This window comes from Mesoplodon mirus (assembly GCF_964341445.2).
Source record: "Mesoplodon mirus genome assembly, chromosome: 3".
In the NCBI taxonomy this organism is placed as follows: domain Eukaryota; kingdom Metazoa; phylum Chordata; class Mammalia; order Artiodactyla; family Ziphiidae; genus Mesoplodon; species Mesoplodon mirus.
This window is the reverse complement of record NC_138978.1, coordinates 17,818,491-17,843,490: the sequence shown is the minus strand read 5'-3', so window position 1 is coordinate 17,843,490 and position 25,000 is coordinate 17,818,491. Positions and strand designations below refer to the sequence as shown.

The following is a 25,000-nucleotide window of genomic DNA, read 5'->3' as shown; positions in this document are numbered from 1 at the left end:
TCCTGGGCGCCCCACTGAGAGCTCCGCGTGCAGTTCCCAACTCTATGGTTCCGCGGAGGCGGAGCCTGCGGCCCGGTGCATGCCGGGCCGATGGTGGGCCGAGCCCGGGTTCCCATCATGGCGGCGGCGGCGGGGGCTTCCCGATTCTGGCTGTGGGCTGCCCTGCTCATCCCTGCGGCCGCGGTCTACGAAGACCAAGTGGGCAAGTTTGATTGGTGCGTACGTGGGGGAAATATTTTCGCAGTACTTGTCTTCTGTCTAAAAGGATGGGGGGTGGTTACCATGCAGCACGGCCGGCTGCATAACTTGCGGGGCCCAGGGGAAAATGAAATGTGAGACCCCTTATTCAAAAATTAAGAGTTTTGAGGTGGTGACGGCAGAGCATTAAACCGAGAGTTGGAGGCCCTTCTGACCCAGTCCCTGTGCGACTGTACAGGTCGCAAGCCCGTGAAGCGGGCTCTGCCATCCCGGCATGCCTGAGGTTCTGGTCAGAGGTCACTCTTCTCCATCAGGCCCCATTTCTGTGACTGTCAGGTTTCTGATCTCCTGGGTGTCAGACAGCCCTCAGTGAACGCCGTGTTTCCCCACCCCTCTGGCCCAGCCCTGCCATGGGCTCAGAACAGGACCACCCAAGGCTCACATCAGCCTTGAGGCGCCATTCATTCTTTCCCTCACTCACTGGCTCACTCACTCACTCTTCTTTCATTCACTCACTTTCATTCATTCACTTACTCTTCATTCAGTCTCTCATTCAGTCGCTCATTCACACATTCAGTCGCTCATTCACACATTCAGTCGCTCATTCACTCACTCATTCATTCACTCACCCACCCCTTCCTTAAGGCCATGGAGTTGGCTCACTTTTGCTTGAATGTCAACTTGCCACTTAAGCATTGTGCGATCTTGGGAAAATGACTTAACCACTCTGTGCCTTAGTTTCTTTATCTGTAAAATGGGTTTACTAGTAGTCCATTACCTCTTTCAGTAGTTGTAAGGATGAATAAGACAATTCTTTTAAATTACTCAGCACAGTGCCTGGCTCACTGAGTACAATCAGTTTGTTTCCAATAATTACTATTGAGGGAACACTTTATCCTTCCGAACCCAGCTCCTCTGTGAAGTCTTTTCTGTATCAGACAAATTAATTCGCATGTTTGTTGAGTGCCTGTTGTGGGTCAACAATCATTCTAGGTGCTGTGGACACAGAGATGGAAAGGAGCTCAGTCTAGGGGGGCAGATATATAAGTTATGTGATATAAGACAGTGTGACAAATGCAACATGAGTCACATTTTTAATGATGTGGGCAGATGCTCACAATATAATACGTACAGCTGACTCTTGAACAACGCAGGGGCTGAGGGTGCTGACCTTCCCTGCGGTCAAAAATTGAGCATAACCTGTGGTAAGCCCTCTGTCTCTGCAGTTCCACATCTGCAGATTCAACCAACCACAGACTGTGTAGTTCTGTAGTATTTACTGTAGAAAACAACCAGCGTATAAGTGGAATTGCACAGTTCGAACCTGTGTTCTACAAGGGTTAACTGTATATATTACATATGTACAGCATGTGATTCCAATTTAGCAGAATCCTAGGTATATGCAATTTATAAATTGAAAAGTAAACAGAAGGAAATACACCAAAATGTTGAAAAGTTTATGGTTGAAGAAAAAAAGTTCATGGATGGTGGTATTTTAGGCATTTTTTGTTTTCTTTTTTATACCTTTATGTTTTCTGCAAGAAGCAGGCATTACTTTTATTTTTTATTTATTTATTTTTTGGAAGTGATGGATATGTTTATTACCTCAATTGTATTGATGGTAATGGTATCTTGGGTGTATGGGTGTAATGGTATCATGGGTGTGTCTAAAATCATCAAATTGTATACATTACTTATGTTCGTTTCTTGGTATATCAATTGTATCTCAATAAAGCAGTTAACATTTCAATCAACAATATTTTTTTAATTTTTAGTTTCTGCTTTATAACAAAGTGAATCAGTTATACATATACATCTGTTCCCATATCCCTTCCCTCTTGCGTCTCCCTCCCTCCCACCCTCCCTACAGGCATTACTTTTATAGTCCAGATAAAAGATAACAGCATTTTAAAAAAGAGCATGGGATTTAGACTAAGAAGTTATTAATTTTGCATTCTAGTTCCGATAGTAATTTGTTGATCTCAACGGACTTTGGTTTACTCACCTGTAAAATGAGAGTGATAATATTTGTCCTATGTACTTCATAGAGTGTTTAGTGACTACAGTGAGATTAAGTATGTGGAAATACAGATAGAAACTGTCAAATGTCATATAAACCTGTCTCTCTATACTAGTGTAGTTTCTTCTTTTTTTAAAAAAAAATTAGACCAAACAACATAACAAGGGAAATTCAGTGTAAATGTCAGGTGTTTAATTTGCTAGAGGGTGTAATTCATGAACAGCAATATGCAACACACCTCCTCTGTACTTGGTAGTATGCCTCAGGAAGCTAAGTACTTTCACTTTATGCTTAGATAAGAGTGTTGAAAGTGATGGGGTATATTCCACGGAAAGTATGAGTAACGAGTCAGATGGATCCTGAACGCAGCCTGGGCTAGAACGGGCTGCAGAGAACAAAGGCCTGACCCTGATCTATCAAGTTTTGTAAGAATATTTGCATAATTTTTCTCCAAAGGTCAATGAAAATAGAAGGAGAAGTTGGATTGTATGCTCTTCTCTCATGTGTAATGTGAGTGTCTAGTCTCACTATTAATGAGTACAGAGAGGACTGTAGTTTTGTTCTAGTGGAATTTGGCCAGGTGCTCTTTTGGGTGTTCCTTATCTTGAGATTAAACAAGTGCTTGCATTTAGAAGGAAGGCTGTTGTATTTCTCATCGATTAGGGTGCATTCTCTCTTCTTCTTCCCATTGCCTGGAAATCTTACTTTTGGTCAGATCTCTTCGTTAACAAACATTTCTCATGCATCCTGAGATAGTTATGATGGCGATAACATGTATTTGTGCAGGTGTCTTTTTCCAGAGCGTTTCGTGCAGTGATGGATTTGGCCCCTTCCATTTCCCTGTCCTCTTTCCTTTAGGAGACAGCAGTATGTCGGGAAACTCAAGTTTGCCTCCTTGGAATTTTCCCCTGGATCCAAGAAGTTGGTTGTGGCCACAGAGAAGAATGTGATTGCAGCATTGAATTCTCGAACTGGGGAGATCTGTGAGTGAACTGTGTAGAGGGGTAGCTGGGGGTGGCATGGCTGCCTGTAGTGGATCCAGGATGCCTTGTGGCTTGTGAAGGCCACGTGGCTGATTCCCCACTTGGGGACAAGTTGGCCAAAGGTTGCATCTCTTATTGGATCCTGATCATTTTATTTTGTTCTTTTTGTTTTTTTGGTCTTGTCAGCTTTGAATATTTAATGTATTCCTATAACTGGCCTTTGAGTTTATTTCCTCAGCCCAAGTCCTGACTGTTCTTAAATAAGATATTGCTGCAAAAAACACATTATTCTATTTTGCACTAAAGTTTTGGATGTACCCCCCCCAATTACTTATATTGCTTTTATGGATGTTTGTAGGCATTAAAATCATGGAAATGTAATTTACAGTCACTACTTTTCTTGTGAGTCGTATGGATTTTGTGAATTTTGTCATTGTCCGTTTATATGTTTGATGGGGTGGTGGTGGGGATGGGAAGTGCGGAGACCTCAGATTGGGACAATAGTCGTTCCCCTCATTAACCAGTGAGTGGGAGTGGATCATTGCCAGTTAGCTGTAATCCTTCCCTCCCTTGAAGTAAAATTGGGCACTTCCGTGCAAACGAAGGCCTCTTCGGTCCTCTCTTGCCTTCTTGGATGCCTTGCTGTGGTTCATAGTAACGTCGACTCTCCTGTCTCTCAGTGTGGCGCCATGTTGACAAGGGCACAGCGGAAGGGGCAGTGGATGCCATGCTGCTCTGTGGACAGGGTAGGTAGAGTCCTGCTTTGTCCCTATGATGGCGTCGGCTCCCTCTCCTCTTAGCTTGGTTCCTTCCTTTGTTCAGGGTCTGGTAGCGAATGGAGTAGGGGTGTTCCCAACAGGAAAGGACAGGCATAGTTTCTGTTTGCACTTATACATTAGAGGCGAGGCCACTGCTCACAGACCCTAGGAGGCTACAGACAGAGCATCAGTTTGGGAGATGATCTCACATGGTTTTTTCTCTTCCAGATGCAATCACTGTGTCCAATGGAGGCCGGATCATGCGCTCCTGGGAGACTAACATCGGGGGCTTGAACTGGGAGATTACGTTAGACAGTGGCAGGTAGAGCGGAAGAAGCTGAATTTCATCTTGGTTTGGTTAAAGGCTTTGCTGGAACACAGATCTGCATAGATGGCAACTCTGGGCCTTTTGGCTTTTTTCCCAGGGGAAAAATACACTGAAGAGCCAGAGAACATCAGACACCCAGTTTTTGATGTTCTTGAGGCTACGGGACACATGTGCTTACTCAGCCAGCATTTATTGAGCACCTGTTAGTTGCAGAGCTCTGTGCTGGGTGCAGCGTTCATTCTTATATTGACTGCTTTTCCTAATCTTACCATGACACAAGAGCTTTGCAATGTTCTAGATAAAAGAATGTGATATAACACATCTAGTGTTTTAATTTTATGTTGAAGGACAGTTGCAGCTACTGTTACACCTTTGCTGAAGTTGTTTAAATTATAGGGTTTACTTGCATTAGCTTATACATCTTCTGGTAGTAATTCATTTGGTAAGTACTTGGGGAGCCCCCAGGCAGTGGGAACCCACTTGTGAATGTGAGATAGTTTCCGTCATCAAGGAACTCATCATCAGTTGGGTGAGGCGGGCGTGCAGCCCACTAATGACAGAACTGTCTGATGGCTACCACGGTAGAGGGTAGGCCTGGTTGCTGTGAGGTCCCAGGGGAAGGAGGGAACAACCCTTAGGAGATTCACAGGGGTTTCAGGGAAACAGTACAGCCAAGTGGCTGAAAGTACAGTCTCTCAAGTCAGCTAGTGGAAAGCAGAGCCACGATTAGGATCCAGATGCATTTGACCCCAAAACCTGTTTCATTACCTACCGAGCTATGGTGGTTGTGTTCCAGATTGTCCAGCCTGAGGCTCAGGAGGCTCTGGGCAGTGCTCACCCCGTCCCTGTGCTCAGTTTCCAGGCGCTTGGGCTGGTGGGCCTGCAGGAGTCGGTGAGGTACATTGCGGTCCTGAAGAAGACCACTCTTGCCCTCCATCACCTCTCCAGTGGGCACCTAAAGTGGGTGGAACATCTCCCAGAAAGGTAAGGCTGCCTTCCCCCCAGGTGACGGCTACCTCCTGCTCTCTACAAGCCCGCCTTTCTCCTTGGAGGTTGAAGCGTTTGCTTTGACTCAGGCTTACCTTAAGTTGGCATCCTGTGTAGTGTGTTGGGCTCACTAGCTCTAGGCCTGAATTCCAAGGCTGTGGCTGCCTCTGGAGTTTCCTTTGCAGTGAAGAGAAAACTCTCCAGCTGGGCATGAGAGCCAGTCAAGCAAGGGGAGTGGCTCATTCGCTCACTCACTTTGGCAGGGACCCAAAACTCAAATTCCCGTGGGGAGACTTCCCTGGTGGCGCAGTGGTTAAGAATGTGCCTGCCAATGCAGGGGACGCAGGTTCGAGCCCTGCTCCGGGAAGACCCCACAAGCCGCGGAGCCACTAAGCCCGTGCACCATAACTGCTGAGCCTGCGCTGTAGAGCCCTTGAGCCACAACTACTGAAGCCCACGCGCCTAGAGCCCGTGCTCCGCAACAAGAGAAGCCACCGCAATGAGAAGCCTGTGCACCACAACGAAGAGTAACCCCCGCTCACCGCAGCTAGAGAAAACCTAGTGCAGCAACGAAGACCCAATGCAGCCAAAAAAAAAAAAAAAAAATTTACTATGGGGCCAGGTGTATAGCAATCATGAGCAAAGCAGGCCCTGTGGGGATTATGGGGAGCTGCAGTGTGCCTGGCCTACCTCAAGGGGGCAGCCTTACTCAGCTGATTGGTGCCCTGTAGGAACGTAAGTAGGCCTAGTGTTACTATGTCTCACTTTTTAAGAAAAAACTAGAAATCTTGTTCTTACATGTTAAATCTCAGGTCTAAATGTTGACAATGAATTCAAATAAAAAAAAAATCTGTGAGCCAAACAAAACCTATTTGGGACTGCTAGTTTGTGACATCCTGGTGGCCTGGTTTTGGAAGACCCCGGAGGATACCTCTGTCCTGTGGCTAAAGCTGTTTCTCCCTGCTTTTCCTTCCCTCTCTCAGTGACAGCATCCATTACCAGATGGTGTATTCCTACGGCTCTGGGGTAGTGTGGGCCCTCGGAGTTGTTCCCTTCAGCCACGTGAACATTGTCAAGTTTAACGTGGAAGATGGAGAGATTGTTCAGCAGGTATGGTCTGGCTCAAGGAGCCCCGTGAATTGTGGAGGGAACAGAGTCCTTCTTTGCCCTGGGGACCAGGGGACTAGGCTGGGCGGATGCAAAAGCCATTCATGGCCCCTGATTCTGGGCACCTGGAGGCTGCCTTCTGCTCATCAAGCATTTATTTAAAGCCCTCACATCTGCACATGGTGCTGTCCTGGGGTGGCTAAAAAAATTGCATAGATCTATTCATTGCCTGCAAGTATCTTATAAGATAATACTGTAAGGTAATAATAGGAAGCCATGTATGACAACTATAGCAAAGAAATGCTTATCTGAAATGTCAAGTATTAAAAAGGATCTGGTATAGTTTTCAAATGACCAGAAAGCCAATCCTGATTGTCTCCAGCTTCGGAGCCCTTGGAAGGCTGGGTGGGATGGGGAGAACTCCTTCGGAACCCACCAGGAAGAACCTCTGAGCTTAGGCCCCCTGGTGGGATCCAGTGCTGACGTAGCTTATGAGCTGAGAGGGAGATGTGAAAATCCCCATGAGCCTCCTGTTCTGATGTCTTTCCTGCAGGTCAGGGTGTCGACCCCCTGGCTGCAGAGTCTCACCAGAGCCTGCGGTGTAGTGGATGAGGCTGTCTTGGTATGCCCTGACCCGAGCTCACGGTCCCTCCAGACCTTGGCCCTGGAGACGGAGTGGGAGTTGAGGCAGATCCCGCTGCAGGTGAGAGGATGCGTCCCCTGGTGCGAGGCATTGCTCTTGCTGCTTAGAAAAGCCTTTCTCCCAGTGTCACTGCTTCCTACCTGAGGCTTGGCAGCCCTTGGGAGGTCAGGCCTCTGGCTGAACTGGTGTGAGAGGAAATGGGCCACTCTCCTCTTTGGATAACCTGAATGGGAGCTCCTGGAGCCACATGCCGTGGCCTTGTTACCCTCACTGGCAAAGTGGGGCAGAGGCTACCAGCCTGGGACGATCAGTGACTTGTCTGCTTCTGGCCCTTATCCTTTTTCTTCTTGTCTCCCAGTCTCTTGACCTAGAATTTGCGAGTGAATTCCAACCCCGGGTCCTGCCTACACAGCCCAACCCAGTGGATCCTACTCGGGCCCAGTTCTTCCTGCAGCTGTCTCCAAGCCACTACGCGCTGCTGCACTACCACCACGGCGTCCTGAGTCTGCTCAAAAACTTCCCACAGGTAATGGGAGGCAGCGTGGTTCGCTAGGATTCAGGAGGATCTAGCTGAGATATGGATGCTAGAAATCCCTGCCTTTGAATCTGGAGATATTTGCTCAAGCAAGAAAACATCTTTCCATGAGTGGTTTGAGAGGGGTTAGCCTTAGAGCAGAAGTGGAATTTTTTCTTTTTTTTTCCTGAGAATTACAGAGGATTATTAGAGTAAAACTGGCACCTTCCTAAGTCCACAGGAGAGTGGGCACGTTAATCAGAGCTTCCCTATAGATACTAAGAGCAGCGTGGGATGCAGGATTCACCTGTGCCTGTGTTGGAGGTTGGCGAGAGGGCTGTGTTCAGCTGTGGCAGCAATGGGGCCTCCCCCTGCTCTCAAATGCCCTAGCCATTATGCTCCAAAGTTGGGAGCATTTTCAACTCCAAGGCCGAGGATCCTTCCTGTAGAGGTGACTTAGAGAAGGCTGCTGGCTAGGACAGGCCCTATTTAGGAGTTGACACCTTGCTTTATCCCCAGACTGCCCTAGTGAGCTTTGCCACCACCGGGGAGAAGACGGTGGCTGCAGTCATGACCTGTCGGAATGAGGCGGTGAGTATTGGGAATAACAGCACGTGGGGTTTTCCTCCCTTATCTTTGCTAGGAGCCCTGAGAACCAAAAGTCTGGGCATATTCACCTAGTCAGTTTGAACCCGGGGGCAGGAGGCTGTTGAGCAATAATATCTCACCTCATCTGTAGGGCTTTCTGCACACCTTCTTTGTCCCCAGGAATAGGATGACCTCATGTTCATCTGGGACTGTTCAGGGTTGTGTAGACTTTGTGGGCAGAAATGGGAAATGGGATTTGCCTTCTTCCAAGGGCTGAGAAGACATAGAAGTGAAAGCTTCATTTTGGTGACCAGGAAGTGACCCTTTGGCTGAATTTTCTCCTTCTCTTTTCCCTAGCAGAAGCCTAGCAGTTCTGAAGATGGGTCAACCGGGAGCTTTTCCGAGAAGTCTGGTCCACAGGTAGGGTGTGGTGTTGGGCAGCGTGCCAGACCAGAGACACAGGAGGCCCCCCAGTGAAGCTGGGGGAGCAGCCAAGGCTGTGAGCATGTCTCCTGGAGTTCCCAGCCTCCAATGGGCTTTGCTAAGTTCAGTAAATTAAACCATGTTTCTCTTGATCTTTTTTAGTTGGGAGATCAGAGAGTAGAATCCCTAGAATCTGTCCTTAACTACTTTCTCCTCTGAGCCTCCATCTCTCCATGTCTTGTGGGGTGTGGCTGGTGGAGCTGAGTGGTAGTCTGAGCAGTTGCACTGAAGCAGAGTGTGGGACCCTGGCCAGAGGCTCCAGTTTCTGCTGTGGCTTCTGTCTCCTAAGTGTTTCCCAAGGGGGTTGTGATTTCCCCTTAACTAACTCTTTGGGAAGTCTCTGCTACACTGTACTGGCTTCCTTCTGGAACAAGTATGTATAGTGGTTACAATTTTTTTAATTTACTCAGACACCTTATTTCTGCCTTAGGACTTAGCTTTTCTATTTTGTGTCCCTTTGCGTACGTTTCCTCTTCTGGCCTGGGTCCTTCTCCATGGTATTTGCTCCCCCCCCCCGCCAGATTCTTGGACTTCCTTCTGGGGGATCCCCGTAGTTGACCCTTGTTGTCTGTACCCTAGGACTCGCTGGCTTGCTTCAACCAGACCTACACCATTAACCTCTACTTAATGGAGACAGGTCGGCGGCTGCTCGACACCACAATCACCTTTAGCCTGGAACAGAATGGCACTCGGCCAGAGCGGGTGAGTCGGGGCTTGCGGGCTTCTCAGCCTGGGGCTTTCTTTCATTGGGGTCACTTCACAGCCATGGGTCCCAGAGTAGGATTCTCTGGACGTGGGCTCCAGTTCTACCTGAGCCACTGACAGTGAATAACAGTAAAAGCAGCTACCATTTAAGCCAAGTCGTCAGTGCGCCGGGCCCGCGCTACGCTTTTTTACTTACGCACTGCTTGATTTAACCCTCTCAACAGCCATGTGGTTATTACTGCCCTCATTTTATAAGCGAGGAAACTGCCTCGTGAGATTCAGGACCCTATCCAGAGTCGCTGCCCGACATTGCCTCTGTGCACGTTCAGTGGTGTTCCTCAGCCTCTCTGGGCTGTGGCTTCTTCGTCTCTAAAACGGAAAGTCTAATCCGGACCTCCTGCTCACTTTGTGGGGTGTTATCAGTGCAAGATGAATGATGTGGTAGCCGAGAAGCACTCAGGTTCCTTCATGGAGGGGGACTGAGCTAGCGCCTAGCACGGTTGCTGTGTCAGCTCCTAAGAATATGTGATATCTAATTGGAGTCCAGGTAAAAGCTGTATTGTTCGGACATCCAGTAATGCCGTGACCTAGACTTCTGACAACTCCTCATGCTTTGAATCTTGGGGTCTGGTGCTCTGAGAGGCATCTGGATTCTTGCTGACTGCAGTGGGCTTGACTGTTTGGTTTATAGATGTACATCCAGGTCTTCCTGAAGAAGGATGATTCCGTGGGCTACCGGGCCTTGGTACAGACGGAGGATCACCTGCTACTTTTCCTGCAGCAGCTGGGTGAGTGGACCTCATCAACCCATTTTTTTTTAGGCCTGCCCATGAGTTCCATTCAGACTCTTTATTTGGGGCTGTGGACAGGCTTCTGGGAAAGATTCAAGTGGAGTGTATCCTGAATATTTTTTTCCAGAGCCATATGTCACCTGCCTTTGAAAAATTTCTTAGCATTCTTGGGAGACAGAACTTCCCTCACCTGACCTCCTGATTCCGGCCCCTTGCCCGGCCATTTCTCTTTTTGGTGCAAGAGGTGTGGTGGTCTCTGAGTCACCGAGAAGAATCCCTTCAGGGCATGAGGGAGGTGGGCCTGACTTTTGTAACCTTGGTTTCTGCAGCAGGGAGGGTGGTGTTGTGGAGCCGCGAGGAGTCCCTGGCCGAGGTGGTGTGCCTGCAGATGGTGGACCTCCCCCTGACGGGGGCGCAGGCCGAGTTGGAAGGGGAATTTGGCAAGAAGGCAGGTATGAACTGAGGGGGCTGGGAAGCAGAGCTGCCGGTGCGGGTGCTCTGGGACTGGGCTTGGTAGTTGCACCACAGGAGAGGCTGTCTCACGTGTCCCTGGCTTCCTGGATGCACCTGTTTTGCCGGTCTGTTCTGAACTAGCTCTGTGACCAGTTTCTGGTGTGTTTGTGGCCCTATGGTTTATGTAACCATTCTTCTATCTGAAAGGAGTGACCTGTGACTCCCTCTAGGGAAAGAGCCTGATGAAAACGAATCTTAACTTAGTGTAGTAATAGCTACCCTTGTTTGGGTACCTGAGATCTGCCAGGCACCGTGTCAGGCACTATATACCCGTTGTCCCCAAAGCAACAGTCACACCTTTCCAGAGAGCATGACCGGGCTGGTCAGTTACTGTGGTAATAGGCCAGTGCCCTCTGAGACCAGCCATGGTCCCAGCACCCAGGATGAACTCGGTTCACTCTCCTCTGATTGAGTCCTGTTCCCTCCTCCCTCCATCCGTTCGTCTAGCTAGCCAGGTGGTGTTTACTGAGGGCCTGCTCTGGGCCAGGCACCCTGCTAGGCACTGCAGATTTTCTTAAACCGAGGATTAATTTGACTTTACTATTTATTTCCGCTGCCTGGATCCAGCCATTCAAGGTAAAACGTGCTTCCTGCTGCCTTTTTGCTCATTGCCTGCCCACACGGCTAGCTTTTGGTTAATTAGTTATTTTCCCTGACTTGCATGAATGAGGTATATACCGTGTGTGTGTGGACTGCTATGCCTGTGACTCGTCCTGTTTGCCTCTCACTTCCCTTCCTTGAGCTGAGGTTAATGGAAAAGCAGATAAGCAAAGACACCGCTCCTTTTCAGTGAGCACTTACCCTGTACCCCACCCCTTGGGAAATCCGGTGTGTACATCATGTGGTCTAATCTTGGCAACAGCCCAATGGGTTACTTGCCATTTTACAGATGAGGAGCCAGAGGCTAAAAGGTTAAGTACATTTCTCCAGGTCATCCAGGTGGTAAGAAGTGGAGCTGGGATTTTAATCCAGGTCTGCCAGACTCCAGGGGCCATGCTTTTTACCATGCTACCTTGCTCTGGGGACCAGGCTAGTCTCTGGAGGAGACTTGAGGGTGGTAGCCTCATGGATGGAGGAAGGGTGGAGTGAAAGAGAGCCCTGGGAATGGGTTGAAAGTAGGTTAGATGGGTGCAGACTAAACCGTTGACAGCCTAGGCCTAAAGCAGCGGGAAATGGAAGTGCCTGTCCGTGACACACACACACCTGCACCCTGGTACCCCCGCACCCCGCCCTCTTCCGGCTTTGTCATGGCGCCCGGAAGCCTCCCTCTGGCCGTTCTAGATGTGGGGTTGTGGTGGAGTCATTCACAGCATGGCTGCATCCTGCATGGCCGATCCCTGCCCTCTTAGTCTCCTATTCCAAGATTTCAGGCAGATGAAGCGCTGAGAGCCAGGTGAGTAGGTTTTTGGAGTTCCTGCATGGCTGTGTCTAAGTGTGAGACTGTTGGCGTCAGCCACAGGACTGCCCCTTGGGCTTGTGGCCTGGGGTGTGGGTGACTCGAGTGCTCCACCAGAGAGGGAGAGAGCCCTCCTTAGGAAGAGGAGGTGCCCCCTCGCTGGAAACACCTGGTCTGATGAGGAGTGAGCCTCAGCTGCGTTACCTTTTCCTTGACACCAGACGGCTTATTGGGCATGTTCCTGAAACGCCTCTCGTCCCAGCTCATCCTGCTGCAGGCATGGACCTCCCACCTCTGGAAAATGTTTTACGATGCTCGGAAGCCCCGGAGTCAGATTAAGAATGAGATCAACATTGACACCCTGGCCAGGGATGAATTCAACCTGCAGAAGATGATGGTGATGGTGACGGCCTCAGGCAAGGTGAGAGGGGCTTAAGCCAAACCTCCTGAGGTTTTGGGAGTGGGGAACAAAAAGCCTTTGGAAGGGGATCACGCGGGTTCTAGTTTTCAAGGGTAGAACTAGTTTTGGGGTTTGCCTTTCCAGTAGTGAGCCAGGTGTTTATTTTGCAGCTTTTTGGCATTGAGAGCAGCTCTGGCACCATCCTGTGGAAACAGTATCTCCCCAGCGTCAAGCCAGACTCCTCCTTTAAACTGATGGTCCAGAGGACTACTGCCCATTTCCCCCACCCGCCCCAGTGCACCCTCCTGGTGAAGGACAAGGTGAGGCCGCTACCTCTCATCTGAGCCAACGTGGGTGTGGTTTTTGGTGTTTTGTAACTTAAGTTCCTCCTAGGCCTTTGGAATTCTCTGAGAGTTAAAGGCAGGGAGTCAGGGCTTAGAGCTCTGTTTCTTCCAGTTTTTTGCCTGAGTGGAGGACCGTCCGGGGCCCATGTGGAAGTGACTGTAGGGTAGGTGTGACATCACCAGGTCCCTAGTAAGCCAGCTCTGCTTCTTCCCAGGCACGGGCGGCTGTCGGTTCCTGAATGGCTGTTTGCTATTCTCCAGGTGTTGGAGGGCAGGACACAAAACTGTTTATGTCTCTGACTCCAGGGAGAAGATGGCATTTTGCAGATTCATTCTGCCATCATCAGAAAGGGGACTTGGCGGGAGGGTGGAATGAACTGGGAGATTGGGACTGACATATATACACTATTGATACTATGTATAAAATAGATAACTAATGAGAACCTACTGTACAGCACGGGGAACTCTGCTTACTGCTCTGTGGTGACCTAAATGGGAAGGAAATCCAAAAAAGAGGGGATGTACGTATACGTGTAGCCGATTCACTTTGCCGTACAGTAGAAACTAACACAACATTATAAAGCAACTATACTCCAATAAAAATTAAAAAAAAAAAAAAGAAAGGGGACTTGGTAGATAGTCTCTGGAATGGCTGCCATGGGGCTGCTGGGTTGGTCCTTGACTTTTTTGTTTATTCCTCATTGTGACCCGTTCTTGCTTAGCTTTGGGGCTAGAGGCAGTTAAATTTTTTTTTAATTAATTAATTTTTTTGGCTGCATTGGGTCTTTGTTGCTGCACACGGGCTTTCTCCAGTTGCGGCGAGCGGGGGCTACTCTTCGTTGCGGTGTGCGGGCTTCTCACTGCGGTGACTTCTCTTGTCACAGGGCACGGGCTCTAGGCACACGGGCTTCAGTAGTTATGGCATGCGGGCTCAGTAGTTGTGGCACACGGGCTTTGTTGCTCCATGGCATGTGGGATCTTCCCAGACCAGGGCTCAAACTCGTGTCCCCTGCATTGGCAGGCTGATTCTTAACCACTGCGCCACCAGGGAAGTCCCAGAGGCAGTTAAACTTTTACCCTTTTGACACATCAGCCTTCAGACACTTTCACCTTTAGCCAAGACTTTACTTTCCACAAGGAGGGCAAAGACTAGGGAGTCTGCCATAGCTGAGCTCAAGTCCCAGCGTTCCAGGTTTACCCGTAGGATTTGCATTCTTTTTATGTTGCTGGAGGCTGACCGTTTGCTTGCCCATTTCAGGAGACGGGAATGAGTTCACTCTATGTCTTCAATCCCATTTTTGGGAAGTGGAGTCAGGTGGCCCCCCCAGTGCTGAAGCGCCCCATCTTGCAATCTTTGCTTCTCCCCATCATGGATCAAGACTATGCCAAGGTGCTGCTGTTGATAGATGATGAGTACAAGGTATGCCGTCTGCAGAGTGGCTGCAGAACTGCCCAGCCAATCAGGTGTGGGAGCGGGGTGCTCAGACAGCGGCTCGAGGGCCCCAGATGGGAGCCGTCTGCCGTCAGCACTCATTTGGGCTTGAAGGGTGTCTCTAAGCGACTTGATTGCTCTTTCTGCACTTGTGAAAGCTCGGACTCTTAACTCAGTTTAAGCCCTGATTGAGTTTAGTAGACTTTAATTCTTTAAAGATTTGCTGTTTTTTTTCTTAAGGCCCTCTTTGACAGGAAACAGTAATGAGTCTGGAGAAACTGTGCTTAGAGATTCCTTTTCCCTTAACTCTTTTCTGGGGTTTTCAAGGTCACAGCTTTCCCGGCCACTCGGAATGTCCTGCGACAGCTCCATGAGCTCGCCCCTTCCATCTTCTTCTATTTGGTGGACGCGGAACAGGGACGGCTGTGTGGCTATCGACTTCGAAAGGTAGGAGGGGGCATCCTGGCACGCCCCTTTGTGGGAGGGGTGTAGGTGTTTCCTCGTTATTTGGCTAAGGAGTGAATTGTGCTATTCATCGTGTTGTAAACTTAGCATAATCCTGATGTCAAAGGCAGTCATTTTCATCTATTCCATGGCAGGCCGGTTCTAGCTGCCGTGGAAGGAGCAATGCACAACAGTCTCTGCCCCTGTGGAGCTTTCATTCCTCATTCCTCTTCTATAGCAGGGAGAACGGGCGTTTTCTCCATTCTTAGAAGGGCGGGAGGTGGGAATGGTGATTGAACAATAGTACTTTCTATATGAAGATGGTGTTATTGATCCACTTTTTTTTTTCTTTCATTTTTCATTTTTTTTATTTTTGGCTGTGTTGGGTCTTCGTTGCCATGTGCGGGCCTTCTCAAGTTGAGGCGAGCGGCGGCTACTCTTTGTTGCAGTGCACGGGCTTCTCACTGCGGTGGCTTCTCTTGTTGCGGAGCACGGGCTCTAGGCGGCGTGGGCTTCAGTAGTTGTGGCACGTGGGCTCAGTAGTTGTGGCTTGCGGGCCCTAGAGCGCAGGCTCAGTAGTTGTGGCGCACAGGCTTAGTTGCTCCGCGGCATGTGGGATCTTCCCGGACCAGGGCTCGAACCCGTGTCCCCTGCATTGGCAGGTGGATTCTTAACCATTGCGCCACCAGGGAAGTCCCTATTGATCCACTCTTGATTGAATGTGCGCTTTGAATTTTATTTCTAGAAATGGGATCAACTTACTCCGATCCTGACATACTTGAGTCCAGTGCTTGCAAACAGTGATTCACACTGGCTCTGAAGTCCAGCTCTGAGCTTCACAAGGGCTGGCCTTGGCTCCGATAGCAGGGCTGTGTAGAGGGGTAATTTGTGGCGTACTCCCCAGAGGGCCCTCCCATCCTGTCTGTAAGGCCTTTGGAGGGACACCACAGCATAGAGGTTCAGAGCTTGGACCTGGCTGCTTGTGCGGGAAGCCTAGTTTTATTTATCACTTACTCATTTTGTGTCCTTGGGCAGATGACTTCTCTCTGATCCTGTTTTCTCGTCTGTAAAACAAAATGGTAATAGTACTATATCAGAGGGTTGTTGTGAGCAGTTGGAGAGTTAATACATGTAAGTCACATAAAGCAGTGCCTGCTACACAGGAAATGCCATCCAAGTTTTACCTGCTGCTGTTTAAAAAATGCAGTGTCCTTTCCTGACATTCTGTAACAGCTAATCTTTAGCATAAATAATATAGGAAATGGTCTGTCCAGAAAACGTGCTCTTTACCCTGTGGGTGAAAAAATACTGTCCTTCTGAGTTGATGAAAAGGGCACCTTGAAAGAGACAGTTCTTTGTGGATAGAAGGGTATGACCTGGAGTGTGGGTGTCATCATAAAGATGGTGGGGGGACGGCAAAGGAGGCGGAGCTCACATGGGAAGTCAGCCATGTGAGGGGTGGTCTTCCAGTCTCTGACCTCTGGTGGCCTCATCGGTGACCTTGCCCTCTGGGAAGGTTTTAGTGAATTCTAGTGTTTTCACAGGTGTCCTTGGTAATGGAGCCTTATATGTTCTTAATAAAAATTTTTATTATTTCAAAAACATTTACATTTCAAAAAAATTTAACACATGAGTACATTCTCATAGTATAAGATTAAACTGATACAGAGGTACAGGAGCAAGATGTGAATGGGCCCTTTCAGGCCCATTGCCAGCCGCCTCCCTGGATGGAATGCCGTTCAGTGATCTGCACGCCTTCTCCTGTCCTGTCTCTTGCCTCTGTGTCTATAGTGCTGGATAAACGGCTTACAGACCACACAGACATGAGCTTTACATATATTCTTTCTTACTTGAAATGGAACTGACCTATATTTAACTAATAGGAAATGTGCTTTTTTCACTTTATGTTTCTTTACCTCATTATTTTGTTAAACCCATATCTCATTAAAATGTAATACTGAGAAAAGCGCAAAATCCCGAGGTTACTACTCAGTGGCCCTTCACGAAAGGAACACACTTGTGTACACGGCAGTCATATCAGGAAGCAGTTTAGCACCAGTGCCCTGGGAAGCCCTTGTGCCCCTTTCCAGTCACTACCCCCCCACCTCAACCCCCAGGGCTCCGTGTAATTCCACAGTGTGGATGTATAATAACGCATTTAACCGCACAGTTTTTATTGGTTTCTTTTGACTGTAAAGAATGTTTCTTGTAATATTCTGAGGTCCCCGCCAGCTTAGTAATTCACTGCTGGCTCAGTGTACAGGGAACTTAGATTTTAGTAATAAGTGGTAAATTTTCTTTGAATTATTCTTACTCAGATAAACAATGGGATACTATTAAATATTCCTCTCCTTTCTCACTGGCTTTAGTATCTTTCCATTTTTTGACAAGAAGTAGGATTTATTGGTGATGTGAGTGAGGAGGGGCAGCTCTAAGGCTCCCATGAGTACAGGGCCCACCGTGTGTACAGGGCGCCACAGATTAGGGGTGTATTTGACCGTACAGCCAGCCGGGAGGAGCTGCTTTTCAGCCACCAAGTCCTCAAATTCATCTCTATTACACTTAGTAAAGCCGCGCTTCTTGGAGATGTGGATCTTCTGGCAGCCAGGGAACTTGAACTTGCCTCCACGTTGGGCCTCAGTCACACGCTCCTTGTTCTGCAGCTTGGTGCAGATGGATATGATGACCTGGCTGGCCGCTGGGCCCTGGGGCTTTCCAAAGGCACCTCGCAGGGCTGTCTGGAGCCTAGACTGGGGACAGCATGAGGTCAGACATGAATGTCCACTGGAGAGGACCGTCTCCCAGGTCCCCTCGGGCAGCCCAGATAAGCACCTGGTGCCTCCACTGCCCAGGAGGCTGTTTGCAGCTGAAGCACGCTGGGCTTTACTAGTTTTCTTACTTGAACTGAGCGTTCCAAACTTCTTCCCAGACTAGATCCCGTGTTGCTGCTTCTCTGGGAGCTCTGATCCCTGTTTCCTCCTGCACAGAGGCCCCAGCTGAACTGCAGGATGTGTCTAGCCACAGCTGTTGCGGGTCTAAGGGTACCTGCCTGATGACCAGTGCTGGCTCTTTTGCCCCACCCCAGGATCTCACCACTGAGCTGAGCTGGGAGCTAACCATTCCCCCGGAGGTGCAGCGCATCGTCCAGGTGAAGGGGAAGCGCAGCAGCGAGCACGTTCACTCGCAGGGCCGAGTGATGGGGGACCGGAGCGTGCTCTACAAGGTACGGCCAGCCGTCTGGCACAGCGCACAGAAGCACGGGGTGTAATTCTGGCCGTGGGATTTGGTGGCTATGGGTCCCTGAGTGAGTCATTTAATCCCTTTGAGCCTTAATTTACTGTCTGTGAAATGGGCATGATATGCCCTTCTCCTGGGATTGTTGTGATGATCACATGAGGCACTCATGCTTAGCATAGTGCCAGGCATGTATGGCCACTACCCAGTGGATGTTAGCTGGTATTTTTAGTGGTAGTGCAGATAGACCTTTCTGGGGTTAAACCTTAGTCGATCCATTGGAAACTGCATCTCTGAAATCCAACACTCTAGTTAGTGGTGAGGGCGGGGAGATGGAGAGGTGACTAGTCAGTTGCAGAGCTATCCTATGAGGGAATGTAATCACTGTGGTGATGAACATGAATTACAGCCTCTGGCAGAGGAGAGACTGAGTTGGAGGAGGAGGCGTAATAGAACAGGGCAACACGACCAAGGAACTCGACAGAGCAGCCGCCTCACTAAGCGTGAGGCAGAACACAAGCCTCCAGCTGGACAGTCCAGGTTCAGACCTGCTGTTCATCCATGGGTAACTTGCTTAGGCTTCTTGAACTTCCCCCCTTTTTTTTTTTTTTTAATTTGGCCACGCCACGCAGTTTGCGGGATCTTAGTTCCCTGACCAGGGATTGAACCCGCGCCCTCGGCAGTGAAAGTGCGGAGTCTTAACCACTGGACCTCCAGGGAATTCCCAGGAGTAGGGCTTTTTGGATTCATATTTGTTGTGGAGATTTTTTGCCTGCTTTGTTGAGACTAGACTATAGGGGGCCGAGGAGGGGAGCAGGCAGACAGGCTACTGTGATAATCCAGGTGAGGTGATGGTGGTTTCAACTGGGTTGGTTGGGGGAGGTGAGGTGGGATCAGATTCTGGATACTTTTGAAGGTAGAACCAATAGGATATGCTGATGGATGGGGTGTTGGTGTCTGTGTTAGAGAGAAGGGAGTCAAGGACGACTCAGAGGTCCCAGGTATAAGACACTGACACTCGGGAGGCCTTGTGGGGAGCAGGTTTTATCAGGGGTAGAACAGGAGTTCAGTTTGGGGCATGTCAAGTTTGAGATGAGACACGTAAGAAGTGATACTGATATGGTGGCCCGTTAATCAAGTCTGGAGTTCAGGGAGAGGTCTGGCTTGGATATGTAAACTCAGGCGATGCCAGCGCCTGTAGATGGTGTGAAAGCCACGAGATTGGCTGAGATCACCATGAGAGCGAGTGTAGACAGAAACGTCCGGAGACTGGGGAGTGGACGAGGGACCCACAGAGGGGGCTGAGAACGAGTGGCTGAGACAGGCAGAAGGAGAACCAGGGCACGGGTGTCCTGGATGCCAGGTAGAGAAGGTGTCTCGAGAAGGGAGTGATCACCTGTGTCATCTGGTACCAGTCTCTCAAGTCAGATGAGGACTGAGACCCATCCATTGGTGCGGTGGTAGGAGGGCACTGGTGGAGAGTCATCGTGTTGCTGGACCCATGTCCTTCCATCACTGAGTGGGCCGGCCCGGGTTGTATCTTGAGTTACCGTTTGCTTGCCCGTGACTTGAGCAAGTTGCTTAACTGCTTCAAGACATTTCATCTGTGAAACATGGATAGTGACAGCTATTTGCAGGGTTGTTTACGAGATTCAATGAAATGATGGAGGCAAAGTCCCTGGCATGGCCCCCAGCTTCCAGCAGACACTGAACGAGTGCAGTGACGAGGCCCTCTAAACAGAAAGCTCTTCCAACCAGAAAACCCTCTTCCTCTGTCAGCCAGAGAGCTCTGGGCCTGCCTCCCCGCCGCTCATGCTACGCTGCTGTGGTTCTGAAGGAGCTTTCCTCTCCGTCTCCCCAGAGCCTGAACCCCAACCTGCTGGCTGTGGTGACAGAGAGCGCAGATGTTCACCACGAGCGCACCTTCGTCGGCATCTTCCTTGTGGACGGCGTCACCGGGCGCGTCGTCCACTCCTCCGCGCAGAGGAAGGCCAGGGGCCCCGTCCACATCGTGCACTCGGAGAACTGGGTGGTGGTAAGGCGTGGCGCGTGAACTCAGGGCACCCCCCAGGGGCCTGATGTAGCATAAGAGTACGTGGCTGGTCTCCCTGCAGCCTAAATCCTTTCCTTGCCTATTGTTCCAGAAACCATTTGCTACTTTGCGTTTTCATAGAATTCAGAGCTCCTGGCTGGCAGCAGTGGGTGCTGGGTAGGGTGTTGGTCTCAGGAATCAGACTGCCTGTTCTTCCATTTCCTGACTGTGCAACCTTGAACTAGTTATTTAAGCTTTCTGTGTTGTATTATATATGAAATAGGGGTAACAACAGTCACCTCTATTTGAGTTTAGAACAACGCCTGGCATGTAGTAAGCGCTCAGATATTAGCTATTAATCTTCTGCCTTCTAAGAATCTTGAGAATTCCTTTGTCTTGTGGTGAACTTGGATAGTCTAGGTACAGCTACCCTGAAGATGAGTAAACTTGGTAGCTGGAAGGAAGCTAGGGTGCTGGTTGTTTCTTTCCTTCCTGGACGTGCCTTTGCATGTACGTTCCCCTTTCCAGCTGAACCAGCAGCTGAGCCCCAAGCAGCTCCCTCCTCTTCTCTCTACAGTACCAGTACTGGAACACCAAGGCCCGGCGCAACGAGTTCACCGTGCTGGAGCTCTATGAGGGCACCGAGCAGTACAACGCCACGGCCTTCAGCTCCCTGGACCGCCCGCAGCTGCCCCAGGTCCTCCAGCAGTCCTACATCTTCCCCTCCGCCATCAGCGCCATGGAGGCCACCATCACCGAGCGGGGCATCACCAGCCGACACCTGCTCAGTGAGTGACCGGGTCCCTTCAGGCAGCCGCACTGAAGGACGGAGCCGGGATCAGTGAGGAGGGCTTTATATCAGCAGAAAAAGTTCCCTTGTCTGGCTTTGCCGTCCATGAAAGAGCTGACACATCCCTCCTCGTCCTTGTTTCTGATGAACCACTTTCATGTCTCTGTTCTGTTTTCACCTCGTTTGGAAAGTTGAGCCCTGATACCATACCCAACAGGTAGCCTGTGCAGGTGGGCTGCAGAAACTGGCAAGGTGTAGGGTCTCATCTTCATGTAGTTCAAGTTCAGGACTCAACTAGACAGGTCGCCCCATCTCGTTGATTTTACCAAAGACATTTGGGACTGTCAGATTTGACAGCACTTGGTATTACTATTTTACCCTCAAATATGAGGAAGACAGACTGCTTGGTAATTTCCTGAGTTTAATTCCCACCATTCCTGAAACCGCTGGGATCTCATGTTGCCCGGTCCTCTGGCTGCCCTCCCCCCACCCCCATCTCCCACCAGCGTCACTGCTTCAGCCAACCATAGGCTCCTGTTTGGCTGACAGCAAGGAGGCCTGCTTAGCTAGGGCAGGTATTGCTGGAGGAAAGGCGGAGGATGAAGAAATCCAAGTGGGCTTCCACGCTCTTCTCTGTCATCATTACCCAGTTCTTGAGTCTAGCTCTTTATTTTCTGATGTCTCAGGATGATATGTGAAGAAACTAGTATCTTCAAAAGTGGGAACCTTCATTCAGACCCAGGTGCATTGGATTATTGTTTTTGGCCATTTAAGGGAGCCTCAGTGACCCATTTTTTTGGTTTTAAATTCTATTTCAGTTTCTGTGATAAGGACATTTTTGTAAGTAGCCCTAATTGGGGATCAGGTCAGTGTGAACACTCACTTCTGTTGACTTGTTTCTGTGTATGTAGTTGGGCTGCCTTCCGGAGCAATTCTTTCCCTTCCTAAGGCCTTGCTGGATCCCCGCCGGCCCGAGATCCCAACAGAACAAAGCAGGTGAGACCCTTGTGGGTAGTGCTGAAGTCTGTGACCTTAAGGAACTTAGCATCTTGATTACGTTTGGTCCTTGGTCTGCTGTGCACTGTCCTGCTCCGCTGGGGATGTGGCAGTGAACACATCTGCCCTCATGGAGCTTACATTCCGGTGGGGGTGACGAGGTGGATAATAAATAAGATAAACAAGTGAAATAATGCTGTATTAGTGTGCTTGTAAATGGCAAGGAGAAAAAAACTAAGAAGGGGTGTGGGGTCTAGGAAGGGTGTGGAGGGGTGCAACTTGAGAGGGTGGCCTGGGAAAGCCCCTCAGAAAAGGTGACTTTTGAGAAAAGACTTGAAGGAGGTAAGAAGCTGGCCTTGTGGATGTCGAAGGACAATGTTCTAGGCAGAGGGAACAGCCATCACAAGTGCCCTGAGATCATGTCTGGTAAGTTACTGGGAGGGCTGGAGGCCACTGCGGCTGGAGCAGCCAGTGGTGGAGACACTGGGACATGAGGTGAGGGAGGTGCTAGGGCCTGGGTCACGTGGGAAGCCAATAGCTGTTGATGTTAGTTTTCTTTTTTTTTTTTTGGCTGCATTGGGTCTCTGTTGCTGCGCGCGAGCTTTCTCTAGTTGCGGCGAGTGGGGGTTACTCTTCATTACAGTGCGTGGGCTTCTCTTGTTCCGGAGCACAGGCTCCAGGCACGTGGGCTCTAGAGCGCAGGCTCAGCAGTTGTGGCGCATGGGCTTAGTTGCTCCGCGGCGTGTGGAATCTTCCTGGACCAGGGCTCGAACCCGTGTCCCCTGCATTGGCAGGCAGGTTCTTAACCACTGTGCCACCAGGGAAGTCCTAGTTTTCATTTTTGTGTTTCCAGCCATCATCTCTGCGTATTTTCTTGCCTCCATCCCGGACTCTCTTCCCTGAGGGGTGTGAGGAGCTGTGGGCCGGGCGGGGAGGCAGTAGATGTGTCTTTGCACGTAGGGAAGGGAGGACGGTTTGGAGCGGGCGGAGGTTAAAGCTCGTGGACTGAGGCACTCTGGAGTGAAGAGCAGGAACTGGCCTAGTGGCTCGATGTTTTGGTTTTAAAATGGCCCTTTCTTCCTCTAGTATGAAATACTGGTCGTCTGTGGTTTCGTTTCTTTTAGATTCAGGACAAGGTAGGAATCCAGATCTGTCTTACTCTCCATACAGCTTTCTTTGTTGCAGCCCTTCCTAACATTCCCTGATGCACGTAGACCTTGGAAGAAGATATGAGGCTGATACGTGGCCTGGAAACCTTCCAGGGCTCAGGGCAGCCAGGAGATCCCCTTACAGCAGTTTTGAATGCCGGTCCTGGTTGATGTTTTTGCAGGGAGGAGAACCTGATCCCGTATTCTCCAGACGTACAGATCCACGCAGAGCGGTTCATCAACTATAACCAGACAGTTTCTCGAATGCGAGGTATCTATACGGCTCCCTCGGGCCTGGAGTCCACTTGTTTGGTGAGTAGAGCCCCAGCCCAGCCTGTGCCACCTTGTCCACAGCCACCCTGTGCGACACCTGCTGTTTCTTTCACCCTTGGGAAAACAGCTGAGGAGTCTGTTTCCTTTCTGACCAGAGTTTGTGGTTGTGGCGGGTCACTGGTGCCTTTCTTATGGATTTCTCATTCTCTCTGCCTTCCAGGTTGTGGCCTACGGTTTGGACATTTACCAAACTCGAGTCTACCCATCCAAACAGTTTGATGTCCTGAAGGACGACTATGACTATGTGCTAATCAGCAGCGTCCTCTTTGGTCTGGTCTTTGCCACCATGATCACTAAGAGACTGGCACAGGTGAAACTCCTGAATCGTGCCTGGCGGTAAAGACCTGAGACCCACTGCCGGAGAGCAGAGAGCCAAGGGGAGTGAGGGTCAGACAAGAAACTGCAGCTGCAGTTTGACAGGTCAGGGGAGGATGTGTGTTGGACACTCATCTCAGTTAAGAGCTCTTTGGAAGAAGATAGGCTCTCTTGGAGACTCCTTTTGGGATACGTCTGATGTGGAGTCATTGGTGGTGGATGGAGGCTGAACTCACTCTCTCAGCCGAGATCTCAAAGCATCTTGATGGACTTTCCCCCGGAGTCCCAAGGCCATCGCCGTTTCCCTTCTGTGCCCATCCATGGATGTTGTGTTTTTTTTAAGACCTCCAACAGATTTTTCTCTTTTGTGAGGCCTGTTTAAATTGATGTTGGTTTGCCTTCTGTCTCCCGGGTGTATCTGGAAAGCCTTCTGATTGTTTCCCTGCTCCTTGCTTCAAAGTCAGAAGGGAACTCTTATTGACACCTCCACCTTATAGGTGCATTTGCTGTTTTACACTGGGGAGAAAGAAGAGCCATCCTTAGGTGAAGTTTGAGGACTGATGCAGCCTCTCGTGGCTTCTCTCCAAAGTAACTTTGGGTTGAGGAGTCTATGTGTGTGTCGAAACTTGCCTCTCATTACATGCTCCCATTCATCAATGGGCCACCCAGTCTTAGATTCAGTTTATTAAAGCCAAGTGCATAATACTGTCTTGGTTTGTTGATCATCGTCGTCCAAGCTTTTCTCCTCAGATATGTCGGAGCTGAGGCCTTTTCAATTCTACTGAATTGTCTGAACCTTGAAGAGCTTTCAAGGGAGGAAGGCAAATCTGCCTGTTTCACAGTCCCTCATAATCTCTCATTTCACCCACAAGCTGGTCTAGTCATCTTAGAACCTAGATAGAGAAAGTTGTTCTTTTTTAAGAACCTCATTATTTTTAGTTATAAATTAATGTGTGGATTACTCTACTTCTCTTAAAATGAGCAGATTTTAAATCTTATCTTTAAAAAAGAGAGAGAAAAGGGTAGGGGTAGGAAACTGGCATCTTGTGGGTAGCATTGTTGATTGGCTGGGCTGTTGTCTCTGCTACAAACTAAAGATGTCCTAAAAATTTTCCCTTGTTCATGGATTTGGGGAATGATGGCGTTTTTCTTTACTGTGAAGAATGAAATGTACAGAGAGCCCTGTTGGGAGAGAGAGACGTTTAAGTGTTTGAATAAAGTGAATGACGAACGACATTGTTCAAGTCCTTTTTTTTGGCTTTGGAACATCATATTGAGGCTACTTCTGCGTTGGAGGGGGACAGAAAGCTGTGCAGAAATGGAGTGAGTGCAGTATTTTAACTGGGAAACATGCCAATTTAATCATATAGAGTTGTGTTATTTAAAAAACAAAATTTTTTGTGTGGTCATATGCTGATGGTAGAGAAGGAAGAGAAGTGAGAATAATTTTACTTTAAAATAAAACTGTGAAACTGATTTTAATGAATGAATGAACATCTGAGGATCTCCAGGAAGAAT

General features: G+C 49.3%; 1 protein-coding gene across 3 annotated transcripts; it reads left to right on the top strand.

Annotated features, from left to right (window-relative positions):
• Positions 1-73: 73 nt before the first annotated feature.
• On the top strand, positions 74-24,718 carry EMC1 (ER membrane protein complex subunit 1). 3 transcript variants are annotated; one of them, XM_082612546.1, is made up of 23 exons: positions 74-215; positions 3,077-3,201; positions 3,882-3,947; positions 4,188-4,281; positions 5,143-5,271; positions 6,258-6,384; positions 6,935-7,084; positions 7,383-7,550; positions 8,058-8,129; positions 8,487-8,546; positions 9,189-9,311; positions 10,006-10,102; positions 10,435-10,557; positions 12,236-12,435; positions 12,585-12,734; positions 14,017-14,178; positions 14,518-14,637; positions 17,720-17,857; positions 19,730-19,903; positions 20,478-20,688; positions 21,602-21,686; positions 23,017-23,146; positions 23,328-24,718. In XM_082612546.1, exons 1-23 carry the CDS (start codon positions 91-93, stop codon positions 23,505-23,507), a joined length of 3,009 nt encoding a protein of 1,002 aa, XP_082468672.1. In that variant the 5' UTR covers positions 74-90; the 3' UTR covers positions 23,508-24,718. The 3 variants fall into 3 exon arrangements, with proteins under 3 accessions (XP_082468672.1, XP_082468673.1, XP_082468671.1); XM_082612547.1 differs by having other exon boundaries at positions 8,484-8,546; positions 10,438-10,557; XM_082612545.1 differs by having other exon boundaries at positions 8,484-8,546.
• Positions 24,719-25,000: the final 282 nt, after the last annotated feature.

Coding starts and splice junctions, on each gene's coding strand:
- EMC1 (XM_082612545.1), top strand. CDS start 91: ATGGTGGGCCGAGCCCGGGTTCCCATCATGGCGGCGGCGGCGGGGGCT. Junction 4,282..5,142: donor ATTACGTTAGACAGTGGCAG/GTAGAGCGGAAG, acceptor CCCTGTGCTCAG/TTTCCAGGCGCTTGGGCTGG. Junction 7,085..7,382: donor TGAGGCAGATCCCGCTGCAG/GTGAGAGGATGC, acceptor CTTGTCTCCCAG/TCTCTTGACCTAGAATTTGC.